The sequence below is a fragment of the Protomyctophum bolini genome (assembly GCF_963924005.1).
Source record: "Protomyctophum bolini genome assembly, chromosome: 4".
NCBI classification, from domain to species: Eukaryota; Metazoa; Chordata; class Actinopteri; order Myctophiformes; family Myctophidae; genus Protomyctophum; species Protomyctophum bolini.
In genome coordinates, this window is record NC_137865.1 from 5,952,905 (window position 1) to 5,969,292 (window position 16,388).

At 41.0% G+C, this 16,388-nt stretch overlaps 1 protein-coding gene and 1 long non-coding RNA gene across 3 annotated transcripts; both read right to left on the reverse strand.

Annotated features, from left to right (window-relative positions):
* Positions 1–1,060: 1,060 nt before the first annotated feature.
* Positions 1,061–7,937, reverse strand: tnnt3a (troponin T type 3a (skeletal, fast)). 2 transcript variants are annotated; one of them, XM_080762038.1, is made up of 11 exons: positions 7,862–7,919; positions 6,180–6,197; positions 5,144–5,162; positions 4,967–5,006; positions 4,462–4,578; positions 3,578–3,655; positions 3,250–3,360; positions 2,490–2,602; positions 2,248–2,338; positions 1,481–1,521; positions 1,061–1,348 (listed from the first exon to the last, which is right to left on the reverse strand). In XM_080762038.1, the coding sequence occupies exons 5-11, from the start codon at positions 4,558–4,560 to the stop codon at positions 1,312–1,314; spliced, it is 570 nt and encodes a 189-aa protein (XP_080618164.1). In that variant the 5' UTR covers positions 4,561–4,578; positions 4,967–5,006; positions 5,144–5,162; positions 6,180–6,197; positions 7,862–7,919; the 3' UTR covers positions 1,061–1,311. The 2 variants fall into 2 exon arrangements, with proteins under 2 accessions (XP_080618164.1, XP_080618163.1); XM_080762037.1 differs by lacking the exon at positions 6,180–6,197 and having other exon boundaries at positions 7,862–7,937.
* A 33-nt stretch (positions 7,938–7,970) lies between these two features.
* LOC308314409 lies at positions 7,971–12,039 on the reverse strand. The gene is made up of 3 exons (XR_013963974.1): positions 11,851–12,039; positions 9,603–9,643; positions 7,971–9,453 (listed from the first exon to the last, which is right to left on the reverse strand). It is a non-coding gene; the product is annotated as an uncharacterized lncRNA (long non-coding RNA).
* Between the last annotated feature and the right edge of the window lie 4,349 nt (positions 12,040–16,388).

Below are 16,388 nucleotides of genomic sequence, written 5' to 3' on the forward strand. Positions count from 1 at the left end.
AGTTGGTTTCAGAGACCGTCAGAGTTACGGTAGGAAGTAAGGAAGAGGCCCAAAACTGACCAGTTTGTTTTGGGATGTCTGGAGCCTTGTTTATGGTCTTTGAGATGCATAGTCGAAGAAACCTTGTATGAGGGCTCTTGTTCAACGTATTTTTAGCTGGAGATACTGTACAGGAATCTTAGATGCTGTACACAGGAATCTACACAGACTGTATGTAACCAATCCGACACAAATCTGGGCAGCAGCAATTGCAAATCACATTTGTGGTTGCCAGTCGGTCTGAACAAGGCCTAAATGCCATATACTGTCAACAGTGATTCTCATCCTTTTCAGGCCGTGACCCCCAAAATAATAATTGATCGAGGACCCCCAAACCTGGCACCAACCCTGACACGCATGTGGAAAGTATAGTTGATGATGCATTACATTTAGTTTGACTCAGTTCCACAGATGATTGTGAAAATAGCAGATCTACAAGATTATAGATCAGCTATTTTCCTTCTTGTCATTCTTTTTCTTTGCCTCTGCCTGATATTTTGGCCAATGTTTGACCTATTCTTATAGTGTAGTTTGTTGATTACCTTTCATGCAGTAATTGGTAATTGTCTAATTTCTTTAAAATTAGGGTGCAGTAAGTGTGTGTTTGTTCAGTAACAGTGAGTCTCCCTGTCTCTCCAGATCTTTTGTAAAAAAAAGAAAATGCATTCCCAGGTCGGGATACCAACTTTATCCAATCAGGAGAGAGAACTCATACAGAATACAGTATAAACAGGTGAAATTGGGAGTGGAGGACACAGAAATGAGCAGACAAAATTGGAAGTGGAACACTAAAATTTAAACTACGCTCTCCCGATTGGAGTAAATTGACTACCCAGTTGAACATGCTTTTTTTTCCTGTTTATTAAAGAGCTAAACACTCTCAGAATATAGACCGTTTATGAATGGTTTTTAACCACCTTTTTAAAAATGAGAATGCAAACAGTGTTGAAATAAAAGTACATGGCTATAGAAATATTGATCTTTATTAAGGGTTGAATAATAACAGATCTACAGACATGGCTTGAAGTGTCACACTTTATTTACAAAAATATTTGAGAACCAACAACAGCCCAAATCAAGGATACTCCTACAACAGCATGCTAATGGCTCCTTAGGGGATGTAACACAGAGTGTAACAAAAGGCAGTGGCTCAGTGCTACTAATGTCTGACCCAACACCTTTGCCATAGCGTGCGTTGCAACTTTTGAGGCGTACGTCCGACAACAGTTACGATGGCAATTCTGGCTTCCAAGCCGGCACGGCGGGTCCCGTTTACTTCCTGCGGCGGGTGGCGGCTCCCTTCTTGCTGCTACAATGCGTAAAAGGAAACAGAATAATAAGAAGAAACGAGTGAGATACTGTGACACTAGAGTTCATCGTTGTATTATGGAATGAATATGAAGAGGTGGCTGTGAACCACCTGTGCTCATGTTTTACTTACTATTTACTGAGCTCCTCCACTCTCTTACGCAGGGTGGTGACCTGAAGGACAGCAGAGCGTTATGTCTATGTTCATAATCTATGTTCATGTTCTCGACATAGAGCACTGGATTTTAATAGTTTTTTTACCACTTAAACCCTAGCATGCCGTATTCTGGGAAAACATTCGGCGGAAAATAGCCGGTTGACAAGCTCAACACGCGCCCATTTTCAGCAAAAGCTTTCCCCACGATAACGGAAAACAGGAAACACACTAGTATGGACCCCTGAGGGACCCCACTCAACAACATATGGGGTTTAAGTGGTGAATTTAGCATTCAGATACGGGTGGAGGTCCTCCATTCTAGATGTCTCATCCTGCCACTACTAGGCAACCATTACCATCCTCATCATCGCAAGTCCACTTGGTAAAAAAACCCTCAGATACACCTCAAACCTCTCTGAATAGGAGGATGCTTTTACAGTGCCGGCCATTTTGGCTCAGCTCTAGAAATGTGAAAAAACAACAAGATTATACAAGGAGTACAACACCTTGGATATCGTCGCTGTCGGGCATAAACCTAATATCTCCATTTGTTTTACAAACATTTTCTTTTGATGTTTTTGAACAGTTTTGGACATAATGTGGTTTTCCACCCGACAGAGACGATAATATGTTTCCAACGTGAGATAACGGATACGTGGAAGCGTACACACACACATTGTGTAACAGTCACACCATAACATTATGACGTTTCATCTTTGTGCAGCACCTGGATGGACACCCACCTCATACTTCTGCCTCTTCTGCCTCTCCATGTGGTCGAACTTCTCAGACTCCAGGGTGACCATCCAGTCATGCAGCTCCTTGATCTTCTCCCTGGAGGTGAACCGAAATGCCATCATGTAAGTTCAAAATGTCGTTCAATGCCAAATGTACGCTAATACTGCTTCAAAGAAACTATACAGGGTGAACCAATACTATGCGAGCCAGTATTGGTAAGTATAACCAACAATCACGTCGCACTCACTTCAGCTTGTCCTCACTGAGATGGTCAATGTTGACCTGCTTGCGTCTGCCTGCCAAGATCTTCTTCTTCTTCTCTCTCTCAGTCTCTTTCTTTCCACCTCTCTTCTGGTCGGCCTGTTGAAAGAGCGGTGACGATAAAGTTAAACGTTTTGTTCATGGAAGGCCTCTACACTTAGCAGGGGTCTTTCAACCACTAATTCCTCATAGTTACTACATGGGGGGAATCTTTGTGTGATAGGATCCCCCTTTCCCCTCACTGTATATGTTTCTTTTCCCTTTTTGCTTCCTTTATGATGAATTCCTGTTCTGTTCTTTGACTATATGGAAGTATAGTCTTGTAAACAAGTGTAATGCTTAATTGGGTCGTCCACTCACAGTTAACAGTCTTTGTATTGAGTTTGTGCTTGAAATGTACTGTCATTCTGTAAACTGTTAATAAATATTTCAATCAATCAATCAATCCCTATTCTGAGGAGAACTTTAGCTCCCCCAAAAAGTACAGAGTGAAAGTAGTAGTAGTAAAATACAGTAAATGAATCCCAAACGCACTGATGATCGTGCTATCAAACAAATCTATAAATTAAATCTTATCTATGAACATCTATGAAAAAGTTTATTCTGCAACACAACTTTACACAATACGTATAGTGGGGGGGGTCTCTGCTTCATCTTTCAGCCAGGTGGGAGTCCTTGGCTGAAAAACTCGTAAAGGACCCCCATGGTTTCCAGCATGTCTGCAGTAGTAGTCGATAGATACTGACCCTCTGGAGATGGCTGCTGGCACTGCCCATGTTGGTCAGCGCAGACTTCTTCTTGGCATCCTCATCAGACTTCTTCTGGAGATCCTTCTCCTCCCTCGCGCGCCTCTCCTCCTGTATTCGGGGAAGGAAGCACACGGCGCAGGGTATTATTAGCACAACCTCAGTCTGACTCTGAACACAACGGCGGGAGCCGGAAGGAAGCGGCCATCCAACATTGAGGAACTGGAATTGGTACATTTGGAACCAGTTACGGAACCATTTTTCTTAAAAAGAAAGAAATAATTATAAAATATTGATGATGATAATAATTATCCAGAACGATACGAACCTCACGTTTGGCCTGGCGCTCCTTGTCCTTCTCGGAACGGATTCTCTGCTGCTCTGCCCTCTCTGCCCTACGCTTCTCCTGTAGACGGGACAGAAAAGGGTGTTGCATCCACAGAGTCAGAACCAGATACCACCAACAATCTGAGTCATTTAATGTACTACGCGCACAAGGGATTCAATTCAGTTCAGGCTCTATCTTAACCCATTCTGACCTGAGATCAGATTCATACGAGGTTTCCACTGGACACACACACTGGTCTGATAAACCCATTCTTCTGACCTGAGATCAGATTCTAAAAAATGTCAGTCGTTCTTTGATTTTTCAAAAATAGCAGATTTTATTTTTCAATAGCTAAAGCACGACATGATGCTGACACCAAAATGGGTTCCCGTTCAGAATGGGTTAACTGTGAGAATGGACAAATGGAGTTTTGTCTCCACTCGCAGTAGTCCGTTTTTATTACTTAGGAAATCTTAGTGATATAATATATTATTTACATTTGTTCTCAGAATATTCAATTATTTTTGATTGCGAATATTAGATTTTTTTATATAATATCCCAGGATACTCTAAACACTGATGCACTGCAACATTCTTATTCATATATACATATATCCATATTTTAACATTTTTCGTTATTTATTTCTTCTTCTAATACATTTAACGTAAAGTAGCAGCCATTATGTTCTCATAATGTTTTGGGTTGTTTCTATTTTATTTTTGTCAAATATAATATCCCAAGATACTCTTAACACTGATGCACTGCAACATTCTTATCCAGCATATATCCATTATTTCTTTCTTCTCGTATAAATGAAAGTAGCAGCCATTTTCTTTTATTATTTGAATCCTGTCATTCACACTCCCAACACTCCCAAACTCACGATTCTCTCCTTGAGAGCGATGAGCTCCTCCTCCTCCTTCTTCCTGCACTCAAAGTGAGCATCGATCAGGCCCTGCAGCTCCTGCAGGTCCTTTCCCATGCGCTTCTTTGCGATGTCCTGCGGGGGGCGACAGACCAGAGGCAAAGGAGCATTAGAACCACACTCGCCATCACCATCAAGAGATCCCAGACACAATCCCGTTGGAAAACACAGGATTCAGTAATATTCACCTTATTCCTGGCCACGCGCACCATTTCCGCTCTAACATAGAAAGAGTTGCTATGCGGGGGGGGAGGGCTTTCGTGTTTACCAGTGTTGCCATTATCTGTTTATTATGAGCGATGGGTGTTTGCAACACTGCTTATTACCTGCATTACACGTGCAGTGGCCTACTAAGGGAGAATTATGAACAGATGATAGCACACAGCGGGAGAACTCAATGGTGGCCGCCCCCCACAGAGAAGAGCCAAGAATAAGGTGAATAGCCCCTCTGAGGTCTACTCACATCAAAGTTGACCGCATCACCGTCGGGAAGCTTAGGTGCTCTATAGGGGAAATGAAATATAATCGATGTCTTACCATGATGAATGCATTCACGAAGGCAATAATGGAAAATGACAGAAGATTGAAATGTGCGGTGGAGATCATTTCAATGCGGGGTTACATGAGAAGTTAAACTTACTTGAACTTGGGCTTCTCCTCTGTTCATTACGAAACGAAGAAGGGGAACAAGTACACGTTACTGGGTTAGAGGTGCACACTAAATTGTGTTGTTTTGATGTAGTGCTATATGCTATAAGTTAAACACAACGATGTTAAAATGAGATAATACAAGTCGTTGCCTGGGCTTTCGAGTGAAAGGGAAAAAAATCAACAACATATCAAAACTTCTACTACTAGACACACAGATTTACACAAACAAATGTATAAGATATTTAGTAGGCTATAACATCGTGCTGATGTCTTGGCTGTTATTGTAACTATCATTTCACGTTCAAAACAGATCAGCTTGTTTATTACAAATTAAAGTTTGCTTCACGTACACTAACTACTACACATGCAGTTCATGTTACTGTTACTGGCATCCTTATTTTGGGGCGCATGTCATTATATATGCGAACATTTTCAATGATTTGTCTTCCAGAAAATACTAGATCTTGAGATCTTTTTTCGAAAATGTTCGAGTGTTGAAAGTGGTTAAAACGTTGAGTGTCACTGCTGAAAGTTGGGAAAAACCTAAAAACAGTTTGTATCATGTTTTTGGCTTGACCCCAAAGCCTGCTTCAAAGGCAAGGTAACACATGTTCCATTTTGGAACATGTATAGTGAAACCATGCCATGCAAAGTTGTATAGTTATAAGCAATAAGTCAGGAGAGGGAGAGCTTTCTTGTGGTTATTGGCGCGGCAGCGCTACTACGGGCGGCATAGGCGCGACGCGGACTTTGTTAGCATTATTCTTTCACCCTTCTTCTCCGCCTTGTGTCAAACTAAATTCCTTTTGGAAACTAATACATAAATAATAAAATGAATGTAAAGATATCCTATTGTGGTAATTTGACCTCAGAGTGTAGCCAAATAACAGACAAATATAATTTTGGACAGACATTTTGTGCCCAGCAGAGCAGATATTCCCTCCTCACCAGAAACAACAGACACAACAGGGTCCAACCAAACCAGAATGAACACACCAAATTCACCCAAGTTTTAATCAACATACCTTCCTCTTCAATGGCCTCTGCATGCAGCAAGCATTGAAAATAAGAGCAGAGCAGAATGAACAGCATTAGCATGGCAGCCGAGAGCTGCACGCCGTTAGCCTCCTAGCATAATGGCCTAAAGTCATATTTTGAAGGTTTTCAGAAAAGATCAAATGCCTAAGTCATCTAGTTGTTGACTTATAGGCAATCATGAGTAATAAAACTCATGTGTATGCGACTTTATCTGCCTAACTCTACTCTACTCCTGATTTACCCTGCCTTATTGCCCATGTCAATATGCTTGTTACATTAAAAAATAATTGATGCCTTAAGTCAAAAAGTTGACTTAAAATGACGTAGTATTCTGAGGACATATAGGCAATAAGGAACAATGAAGCAGCAGTGTTTAGGAGAGTAAAGAGTTAGGCAGAAATGTCAATTTGACCCAAAAAATTACTGTGAGGCTAAGGACACTATGGTTTCTTCTCTAGCGCACTATAGCTTTAGTGCTAGTCCCTCTTCAGTGTTTGATCAATGATACTTTGTTGAAATAAGGATTGTAAAGTTATAATAGAGATAATGTTGTAATCATTACATATCGATGAATTGATACAATTATATTTAAATTGACGTTCAGAGACTTCACTACTGTATTTAGACATTCCAATGGCTCGTCAAAGTATCATTGTTCTATTATGGAACAAGTTATGCCCATTGAGAAGAAACAAACAAAAGATCACACTCCAAAAGCCTTAATTTCTTTCCCAATAAAACTATCTTTGGAGCATAGCAGTTTTCATGTCTCCTTTAAGGAAACGGGCATTTTAATGATAACACTTTAGTGATAACATTAGCAAGCCTTTGATATGCTGACATCGTTAACACTGAATGACAGATATCAAAAGTGAGAATTTAAATGTGTTTCCAACGAGTGCCTTTATTTTGGCCAAATTACAATGGAAGGCCAATAATTTAGTTACAGTGTGTGATAGCAACACACAAAACTTTAACTGCAAATTCGTTATTTTAGGTTTCTGTTTTTGGCAAATGTTGGCACACATGCATATTGAGTTGTGTTCTGAAATGCATTTGCATTAATTGGCGCTTTGAAACGTAAATTGTCGTCGAGAGAAACATTCATAATCGTCAGCCATCTTTAATCTGGCCAGTAGTGAAGGGAAGGTACAGATTAGTAATAGTGTAGGGTATAGAAGAATAGAGGTGTGGTTGGTTAACCCATTAAAACCAGTAAAGCATCCGTATCATTTTAGATCTTGGCGTTGGCTATTAAAAAAAAAATTCAACCCGTAAAAAACACATTGAGACTGCGTCTCTTTTTCAAGTGGGAACTGGCCAAGTGGCAGAATACATTAGGGAATACAAAAACAGCAGATCTACAAGCTCACAGCGCGTCACTTTGTGCCGCGCTGCAAGCTTATACATCTGCTGTCGTTGAACCATTAAAAAAAAAATGTATATCTTGAAAGTGTTTGGGGAAAAAACGTTGAATAACTAGTCACAACATAGTTTGAGAACTACTGTTTTTTTTTAACGCAGAATTATAATAGAATTGGCCTCGCTTCGCTGGTCTTAATGGGTTAAAAGCGGGTCTGTCTGCCTTTGGTAGCAGATGGTAGCTGCTGCTGCTGCTGGTATAGGGGGTGGATGAGATGAGAGAGATACCCCCATCGTGCCCACATACCTTCAGGCTCTGGCTCGGGTTCGGGCTCTACCACGGGCTCTGGCTCTGGCTCGGGTTCTGGCTCAGGCTCGGCCTCGGGCTCAGGCTCTGGCTCGGGCTCTGGGGCAGCCTCAGGCTCAGGCTCTGCCTCGGGCTCTGGGGCCGCCTCAGGGGCCACCTCAACTTCCTCCTCTACTACTTCCTCCACGGCTGCACCACGGCGGCCAGCACAACACCATGCAGCAAGAAGGAGTAACCGGGGAGAGGAAGGGCGATGAAAGGGTTAATGGAAGCATGGGTGGGAGGTGGGGAAATGTGTGGGGGATGAGAGAGATGAAGGAGGTTGGGGAGGTGATAGTGTGGGGGTGGAAGATGGAAGGGGTGGGGGGGTGGGGGGGGGGGGGTTGTAAGTCGGAAGAACTGAAGAGATGAGGTGAGGTGGGTTTTTTTTTTTTTTTTTTGCTAAGAGAGTTGTTTCACAGTAATGGCCACCAGGCGGCGCTAAAGCGAATAAGAGAGCAAGCAGGTTAAAAAAAAAGGGAGGAAAAAGGTCAATGAGTGATGGACATTTATTTTGGCGGACTGTTTTGACAACCAGGCAAACTCCAGATTTGTCTTTAAAAGGGTGTCAGGATTGCTACATCAACTGACCATAATATTGCAGTGGGCACATCAACACATAAGGCACATACTAGTTTGCATTTGTGTTGTCTGTCCTTTTTATTTTATTTTATTTTTCTTGAGTTAGTGTTGATCGGCATGCCACAAAGACGACTTTTGTATTTAATCATCACGATGTAGGAAAACACCGACAAAAAATTAGTTATTATAGATGAGGACATGAGCGTTATCATCTGAAGTTTGTAGGCCGTTCCTTACCATCGTACTCTTCATTTTGGTCCGAAAAAGAAAGGAGCAAAACAACATACATGATCAAAAGATCTCATCTGGACCCTCTGCATTTTTATGCAGAATAAACACTGCAAAAAATGTGGGTGCGGCTGAAATCCATGCTAAGCATTCAAAATACAGTCTCCTCAACTGACGAGAGTTCACATTTCTTCACAAGTATATTGTGAATTGACTAAAGAATCATGGCTAGGATAACTTTAGTGCAATTCCTTCTCACATAAAAGGTTCAGCTAAGGAGACCTGTGCAGTTGCAGTGCCACAGATTAGCAGGACCCTGTTGCCAATAGACCAGTGCATTTTAAAATTATGCCCTGGTAATTTTCACTCAGGTGCAAAATGACACTGTTCTGTTGTCAATTTTGGTGCCTGCATCCATGCAAATAGAGTGCGAGTTGCTGCCTGTCTCACATCCAGTGTGCATTGTACAATACATGTGTATTGTATGTGCTCATGCACATACAATACATGTGTATTGCATGTGCTGCGCAGTGCAGTAGCCTATTCGTAACGTGTTGAATCTCAGGGAGTCAAGCCAAACCTGGACCAATTATTTATCCAGTGCCATTTAATTCTATGGGGGATTGGAAAATCAGTTAAGCAACATTTTCGGTAAACATTTTGTGACAATAATTGTGCATGATGATGACTGTATCTACACTATCTATCATCAGTAATGATAATATATAATGTACTTACCCCCACTGTAAGACAAAAAAAAAGAAAGAAAGGGATATTTAGAAAACGGACAGAACTACTCGCCAACAATGAATTATATAAAAGGATACATTTCAGCATTTTTAGATGGAAATTTGGATAAAATAAATATAAATGTATTTTATTATGTACTTACACATCTTCTGTGTCAGACATGATGACAAGTTGGATTTAAACCTGTGCACAAGAGAGGGCAAAAGAGAGGAGTTATTTATAGCACAGGGTTAAGTTGCAAACTTCTAGAATGCCCCTCCCCAACTCCCCCACAAGTGCCCCTTTAACACTGCCCTGTGGTCCAAACCTTTTTGTTTTGGGGTATAACCGGTATATCTTTTTTAAGTTCAGAGAGTCTTTATTTAATTTAAAGTGTTGCTGTCATTGGCAAAGATGATGCTCACGCATTAAGGGGGCATGAAAGAAACATCTGACTTTATGATTATAATTAGATTCAAGCATTCAACAGAAATTTGAACCCTAACCTGAATCTGCTTCTCAACTTGTAAGTGAGAAGTCGACCAAACATAGCTTTGTGCCCAGCGGCCTCTGGGCGTGAGATTCATTTAGCCATACATAAAAAAAAAAAAAAGGGTCATCGGAAAAGGTCGTGGTCCAAACCCACCCCATGTTTCCATGTGTTAATGAAGGCCTTAAAGAGTTTTAGGCGCTACCAAGAACATGGCGCCATGTTCTTGGTAGCTAAATAACGTATATATTAGAGTCTAATATATACGTTATTTAACAGCCATTACCTCCTCCTAACACCTTCTTCTCATAGCATTCCATTGTATTTGTTTGTCTTGGACATTAATCGTATAGTGTTTTAAGGTGACTACTAGAATGTACAATGTTAATCGCTAATGAAACGTGTATTTATAAATGGTGAGAGGCTTGCACATGGGTAACCCATTAGCCTCATTAGTGTGAGGGCCCTTGCGAAGGGCTTCTCGCATCAGAACTATTTCCAAACGAGACAGCTGCAGATGTCTCCTGGACGCCCGGGCTACTAGGATCCTGTTTCAATAGATGCACAGATGATGCATCTCAGGTTCTTTCTCTTGGAATAGTCTTCCACAATTCCAAGTCCTCCATAGCAGTCCTTATCTGGGCATCGCTCGCACTTGGGCCTTTCAATCATTTTCATTTCAGACCCCTCCTTCCCCCCTCCTCCCCCTTATGGCAACTAATGACTTCCTTCAAGGTAAAAAAAAAAAAGACAAATATAAACAAAACAATAAAAAGTAGCAATTTTAAAAGAATTATATAGAACATGAAATCTTTCAAATGTAGCAGTCGTATATAGACGTCCTCATTCTTTCTCTGGTGTAATGCTGGTGGCTGTCGAATGAGAGAGGCTACAGTGTGTTGACTGCATGCTGAGCCTGTGTCTATTTGTTTATCCCGACGGTATGCCAACCATGCCCCACCCACCCTCAGGTTATAAGTTAATAACCAAACACGGCCAATTATCAATTAGCCAATTAACCAGGAAAAAAACGAACTAAATCCAAAAACGGAAAAAAAACAATGTCCAAATATCCAAGCCATGTTGTAGTAGCACTGCTCGGTAGTAGTGACTACTGTACTGACTGTTCTGTCACATAATCAAAGAACAAGGGCCGTCTGCATAGCTGTGACTCTTCAGAGGCTTATCTGTAAATCCCACTCTGATGACACACAGCTGGGTGATTGAAATCTGATGCCACGTCCGATTGTCAGAGTACAAAACAATGTCACTTTCATCTTTTTAGACAGCAATGTCAAAGGTGTCATAGCCAACACCCGCACGCACGCAGGCGCGCACACACACACGCACGCGCAACCGCAGGCGCGCGCACGCACACACACACACACACACACACAGTCACACAAAGACACACACAGACGCACGCACGCACACAGGCGCACGCACGCAGGCGCGCACACACACACACACACACACACACACACACACACACACACACACAGTCACACACACACACGTATATTCAACCAAAATTGCTTATCAATGAGCACAATTTGATTGCAACAAAGCTGAGATCGGTCTGTATCGATCATGTGTGACCATCCGCACAAACCCTATGCACTCTGGGTAAACCCCATAATGTTCCAAAAATCCATTCGATAATTCAACAACTGTATATTCCAAACCCCATGCTGGGTCCTTCACCTCAAAGCTTCTGCTTTTAGGCAGAATGTTCCGAGGCAGTGGCGATGTTTTTTCTTTTTTATACAACACGTGGATTCAGCTGCTGGGGCCGGGCAGGGGCTCGTATAAAACTGTACTTTAGCTTTAGTTGTTTTGCCTTATAGCCATTGTTCACCCACTCTCAGACACACTCATTCTCAGTCACACCCTAATCTCTCTCTCTCTCTCATACTCTTACCTCGAAAAAGGGTGAAAAGACGTGAGTTCCCTGACGGCCGAGACTGAGGCTGTAAGGTTCTGCAAAGTTACCGCGCTGATTACCTCTTCTGTTATACTGACACCCAATACAGGCCGGCTCCCCATTGGCCAAGGAGCCGCCGGAGGGCGAGGCCGGGAGGGGGGACGTCTAATAAGGAGATGCGACAGACCCCTGTGGTATGGCCGGAGGCATCGAGTTGAGTTGTGGAGCCTCAGCTATTTTTGCCACAGCATTAGGCAAGCACATTTTCCCAAGGGTCTTAGTAGCTGTAAAGACACAAACATCAGGGCAGCCATCATAGAGTAGGTGTGTATAGGACTAGACAACATTAACATAATGCATGGTAACGGTCACAGGAGGACAGAAACCTGAGTCTTTGCGACGTCATAGAAGTGTTGGCGATACTTGTATAAACAAAATGTATATGATGCGTTGATATGCGCGGTCAAAGCAGGACGGGGAACCGGAGTTGTATCTTCGCCCCCAAATGCGTGTGGCTCGATGAGTCATCTTGTGTTTTCACAGGAGTCATCCTTTAAGCTGTTTATGCCTGTCTGTCTGTCTGTCTGTCTGTCTTCGTGTCTGTGTGTGTGCAGAGTTGACAGTATGCGACGTTGTTCTGAGTAGTTTTAAATTAAGGTTGCATGTTTTTAATATAACTGGACAAAAAGACAGAAGAGAGGTTTGCACTCAAGGCTTACTATAGGCCTGAGGACAGGTGCGAGAGACAACGCATGACAGGCCATAAACAACAACAAGACAGGCTCACAGCACACACGGACAACAGTGTGTGGTCTGAGGACACTTTGTCAACTTTATTTTCACCATGTCACCTTTTTGCACTTTTGCAAGTGAAAGACTGATAATTTATTGCATCCACAGAGCTTTTTAGTACAGTGTAAGAACATCTCTTTGCCCTAATAACTATACAAACTGCTTCTCCAATGTGATTGACACCCACAGCCACAACACAACACCATGACCTGGTACCACCCAAATTTAGAACAAACCTGGGACAATTCTTATTTTACTGCTCTGTCACCAAAATGTGGCACCATTCATTCGGTGTTTTGTGCATTATGCTATACTTTAGCAATCTACAAGCTCATAGCGCGGCACAGAGTGCCGTGCTATACGAGCTTGTAGAGCTGCTATTTTCTTTTTTTAATCATGAAAATGTGGCACAAATCTTTGAATATATATTCTTTTAACTCAAATCTTTGCTTCTGGGGGATCCCTGGAACAACATATTTTCAGATGGGGGTCGGCAGCCTATTACATATACATTTTGGGAGTTGACATGAAATATTGAGAACCAACCACTGATATAGAAACAGATTTCAGAAAATTGTCATGATTTAGAAGGCATTTTTTTAATTTCGTCGTCAGGCCTAAATGGGTTAAAAGATGTGTAACACTGGTTATGTCTCCATATCTTTTGCACATAATAATAGTGTTTGTATTTGCTGATGACATGTATTACTGTGTTAATTGTGCATGCTATGTTGATTGATTGAATACATGGGACCACAATGGAAGCCCTATATCCTTTTAGCCTTAATGTCTTACTTACTGTACCACATGCTGTTGCTGTTTACATTTCTGATCAGTGAAGTATTCAATCAATTAAAACCTTAATTTAAGTAAAAGTATCAATACTGCAACATAGAAATTAAAAGTATCAATTCTGCAACATAGAAATACTCTGTTACAAGTAAAAGTCTGGTAATAAAAGTACTGGTATCAAAAGTAGGCTACCTAAAGGCGTGATAGGCACTGGTATTTATTTATTTTCAAAGCCATCTCAGGAATGGTCCTCAGGAACATTTGCTCTATGTTGGATCAGAGTAAAGGCCTATTCATAGTCTGGATTTTCGGTGGTGAGGTGACCACCGCTCCGGTGGTGAGCTGACCACCGGAGCTGAAATAACGTTGAGCGGTGGTGAGTAAAAACAGAGAGATCATGGGCTGGAGCGGTGGCGGTGGTTTGCTCTTCACCGCGGCTCAGTGACGTCATGTTGTAGTTCGGTGGTCACCTAACCACCGAAAATCCAGACTATGTATGAGCCTTAAGTACCTATTAAACCCATTCTAGTGACTTCCTGATCCTCAAGGTTCCATTTGCTAACACAAAGCTATAGTAAAGCAGCATTCTCTGTTAGCGCTCCTTCTGATTGGAATGAGATCCAGAAGCCCTTAACCCATTGAGGCCTGATGTAAAAAAAGAAAAAAAAGTCTTCTGATATATTCAAAGATTTGTGCCGCATTTTCACATTTTTCAAAAATAGCAGACCTAGCTGCTAAAGTATAACATAATGCTTATAGTTAAAAATCACATCACTGCCTTCCCTGGGACAATTCAGGGAAATTATTTCCAGCACTTTTGCTCAATATTGTAATTGTTTTCATAAATTATCTGTCTATATCTCTTACAGTTCTTTAGTTTTGGTATCATATTATATGTTTTCTGATTCGTATATTTAAGATTTCTCTTGTAAATTGCTGACTTGTAATATTGTTGATTCGTGTTCTGTGTTCGGCTACATTGAAAATGAGGCCCAGCCCCTCAATTGTACCTCAATTGTGCAAATCTTTTAGAAAATAGAAGATCTAACAATTTCACAATGGGTCACGCTCACGTCGTGAGGCATTGTGAGCTTGTAGATCTGCTATTTTCAAAATCTATAAAGTAACTAGTAACTAAAGTTGTCAAATAATTGTAGTGGAGTAAAAGTGTAATATTTGCCTCTGAGATTTAGTGGAGTAGAAGTAAAAGTACTGAGATTTTGGAAATATATAATAGTAGTACTATAATAGTAGCCCTAGGCGATGTGCTATTTTCCAATGCCAGAGCGGTTGCACAAAGACCCGCCCGGTAGCACTGTTGTTTTTGGCAGCAAATTTTAGTTTTAGTCATAGTCTCTTGAATAGTTTTAGTCTCATTTTAGTCACCTGGAATGTTTTAGAGTTGGTCTAGTTTTAGTCGACTAAATGTCATAACATTTTTGTTGACGAAATCTACAGTTGATTTAGTCGACTAAATGTGATGCCGTCGTAATGACTGGTTTTACACTCGTTGAAAAAAGCCGGTCTACATTAAGCTCACAACATGTTGTGAGCTTAATGCTATTTTCAGCATGCAACCAAGTGTAAAATGACTTATACTGGATCTCTTGTCCACTAGTCCCTTCCTAACATTTTAGTCTAGTTTTTATCTGTTGACGAAATTGTCAATACATTTAGTCTTAGTTTTAGTCATCATAGCTTAGTTTTCATTTAGTTTCCATTTAGTGTTCATCAGTGGAAAAAAGGTAGTCAACAGAAATGTTTAGTCTTAGTTTTAGTCGACAAAAACAACACTGCCTGGCAGCACTGTTTAATGCAATACATTTGTGCGTGTATAAGTATTTTTGTTGACAAAGTTGTAAATGTCGACAGTATGTATATCCAGCAAGCAGCACGCTAGCAGACAATACACTAGTTCTGTCTTTCAATCATTTTATTATTATTTTCACAATTACATTATCGATTATTATGATCATCTTCTTCTTAATTAAATACACTATAGTTTAAGCTCGTCACATGAAACCCTATACCGTCATATGCATATACATCTGTCGCGCAAATTATCAAAACATTAGAAAGTAGCCGGCGTATCTGTGTATCAGATTGTGAAAATATAATAATAATAACGACAATAATAATAAAATGATTGAAAGACATAACTAGTGTATTTTTCAATTCAATTCAATCTCAGACTCGCAGTAAAAAACAACAATATAATAAATAAAAATAACATAGAAAGAAATATACAATAAAAAGAGTTCCACCATGTTCAGTTTCAAACATACAGACAAGTTTGCCAATGGTTCCACAGTCTGGAGGAGAACCTGACAGAACTACGTATTCTGGTTAGTAATGACATCGATGATGTCATTTACTGACCCAGATACCCTACACATAAATCTATTTATTCTTGCACTGGAGCTTCTTGGAGCTCTCGGTAGACGGTAGCAGCCTCATACAGTCATTATAGGCCACTGTCAATCGTCTAATACTGGCTTGTTTCTAACGACACCGCAGGTGGGCGGTATACAGGGGTGTACAGAAGGATTTAAAAAGTGATGTGTGATTGTCAAATTTGTCAGTGATTGTGCATACAGCTTCCGACGCTGTCTATACATGTCCAGAGAGGTATTGTCTGCTAGCGTGCTGCTTTCTTATTGTATGGATATAGGGCCTACATATTGTTGACTTTTACAACTTTGTCATGAGTAATTCAACCAAAAAAAAACGTATGACACACACAAATACATTTCATTAAACAGTGCTGCCGGTCTTTAGCGCAACCGCTCCGGGATTTAGATATACAGTAGGCAGAGGATCTTCTCTATACTATACCAATGGCTTTCTCTTCCTGCTTCTTGCAGTGAGAGGTATTCTAAGTGTTTCCTAATTTACACGGGACACTTTCCAGTGAGACGACGGGTTTAGGGTGCGGGACCAATTTATCCTAC

What these genes read in the sequence shown, in the direction of transcription:
- tnnt3a (XM_080762037.1), bottom strand. Translation starts at nt 4,560, where the DNA reads ATGGGAAAGGACCTGCAGGAGCTGCAGGGCCTGATCGATGCTCACTTT. An exon ending in AGCGCCAGGCCAAACGTGAG is followed by an intron (nt 3,361 to 3,577) that starts GTTCGTATCGTT and finishes CCCCGAATACAG; the next exon opens with GAGGAGAGGCGCGCGAGGGA. An exon ending in GTGGAGGAGCTCAGTAAATA is followed by an intron (nt 1,349 to 1,480) that starts GTAAGTAAAACA and finishes TACGCATTGTAG; the next exon opens with CAGCAAGAAGGGAGCCGCCA.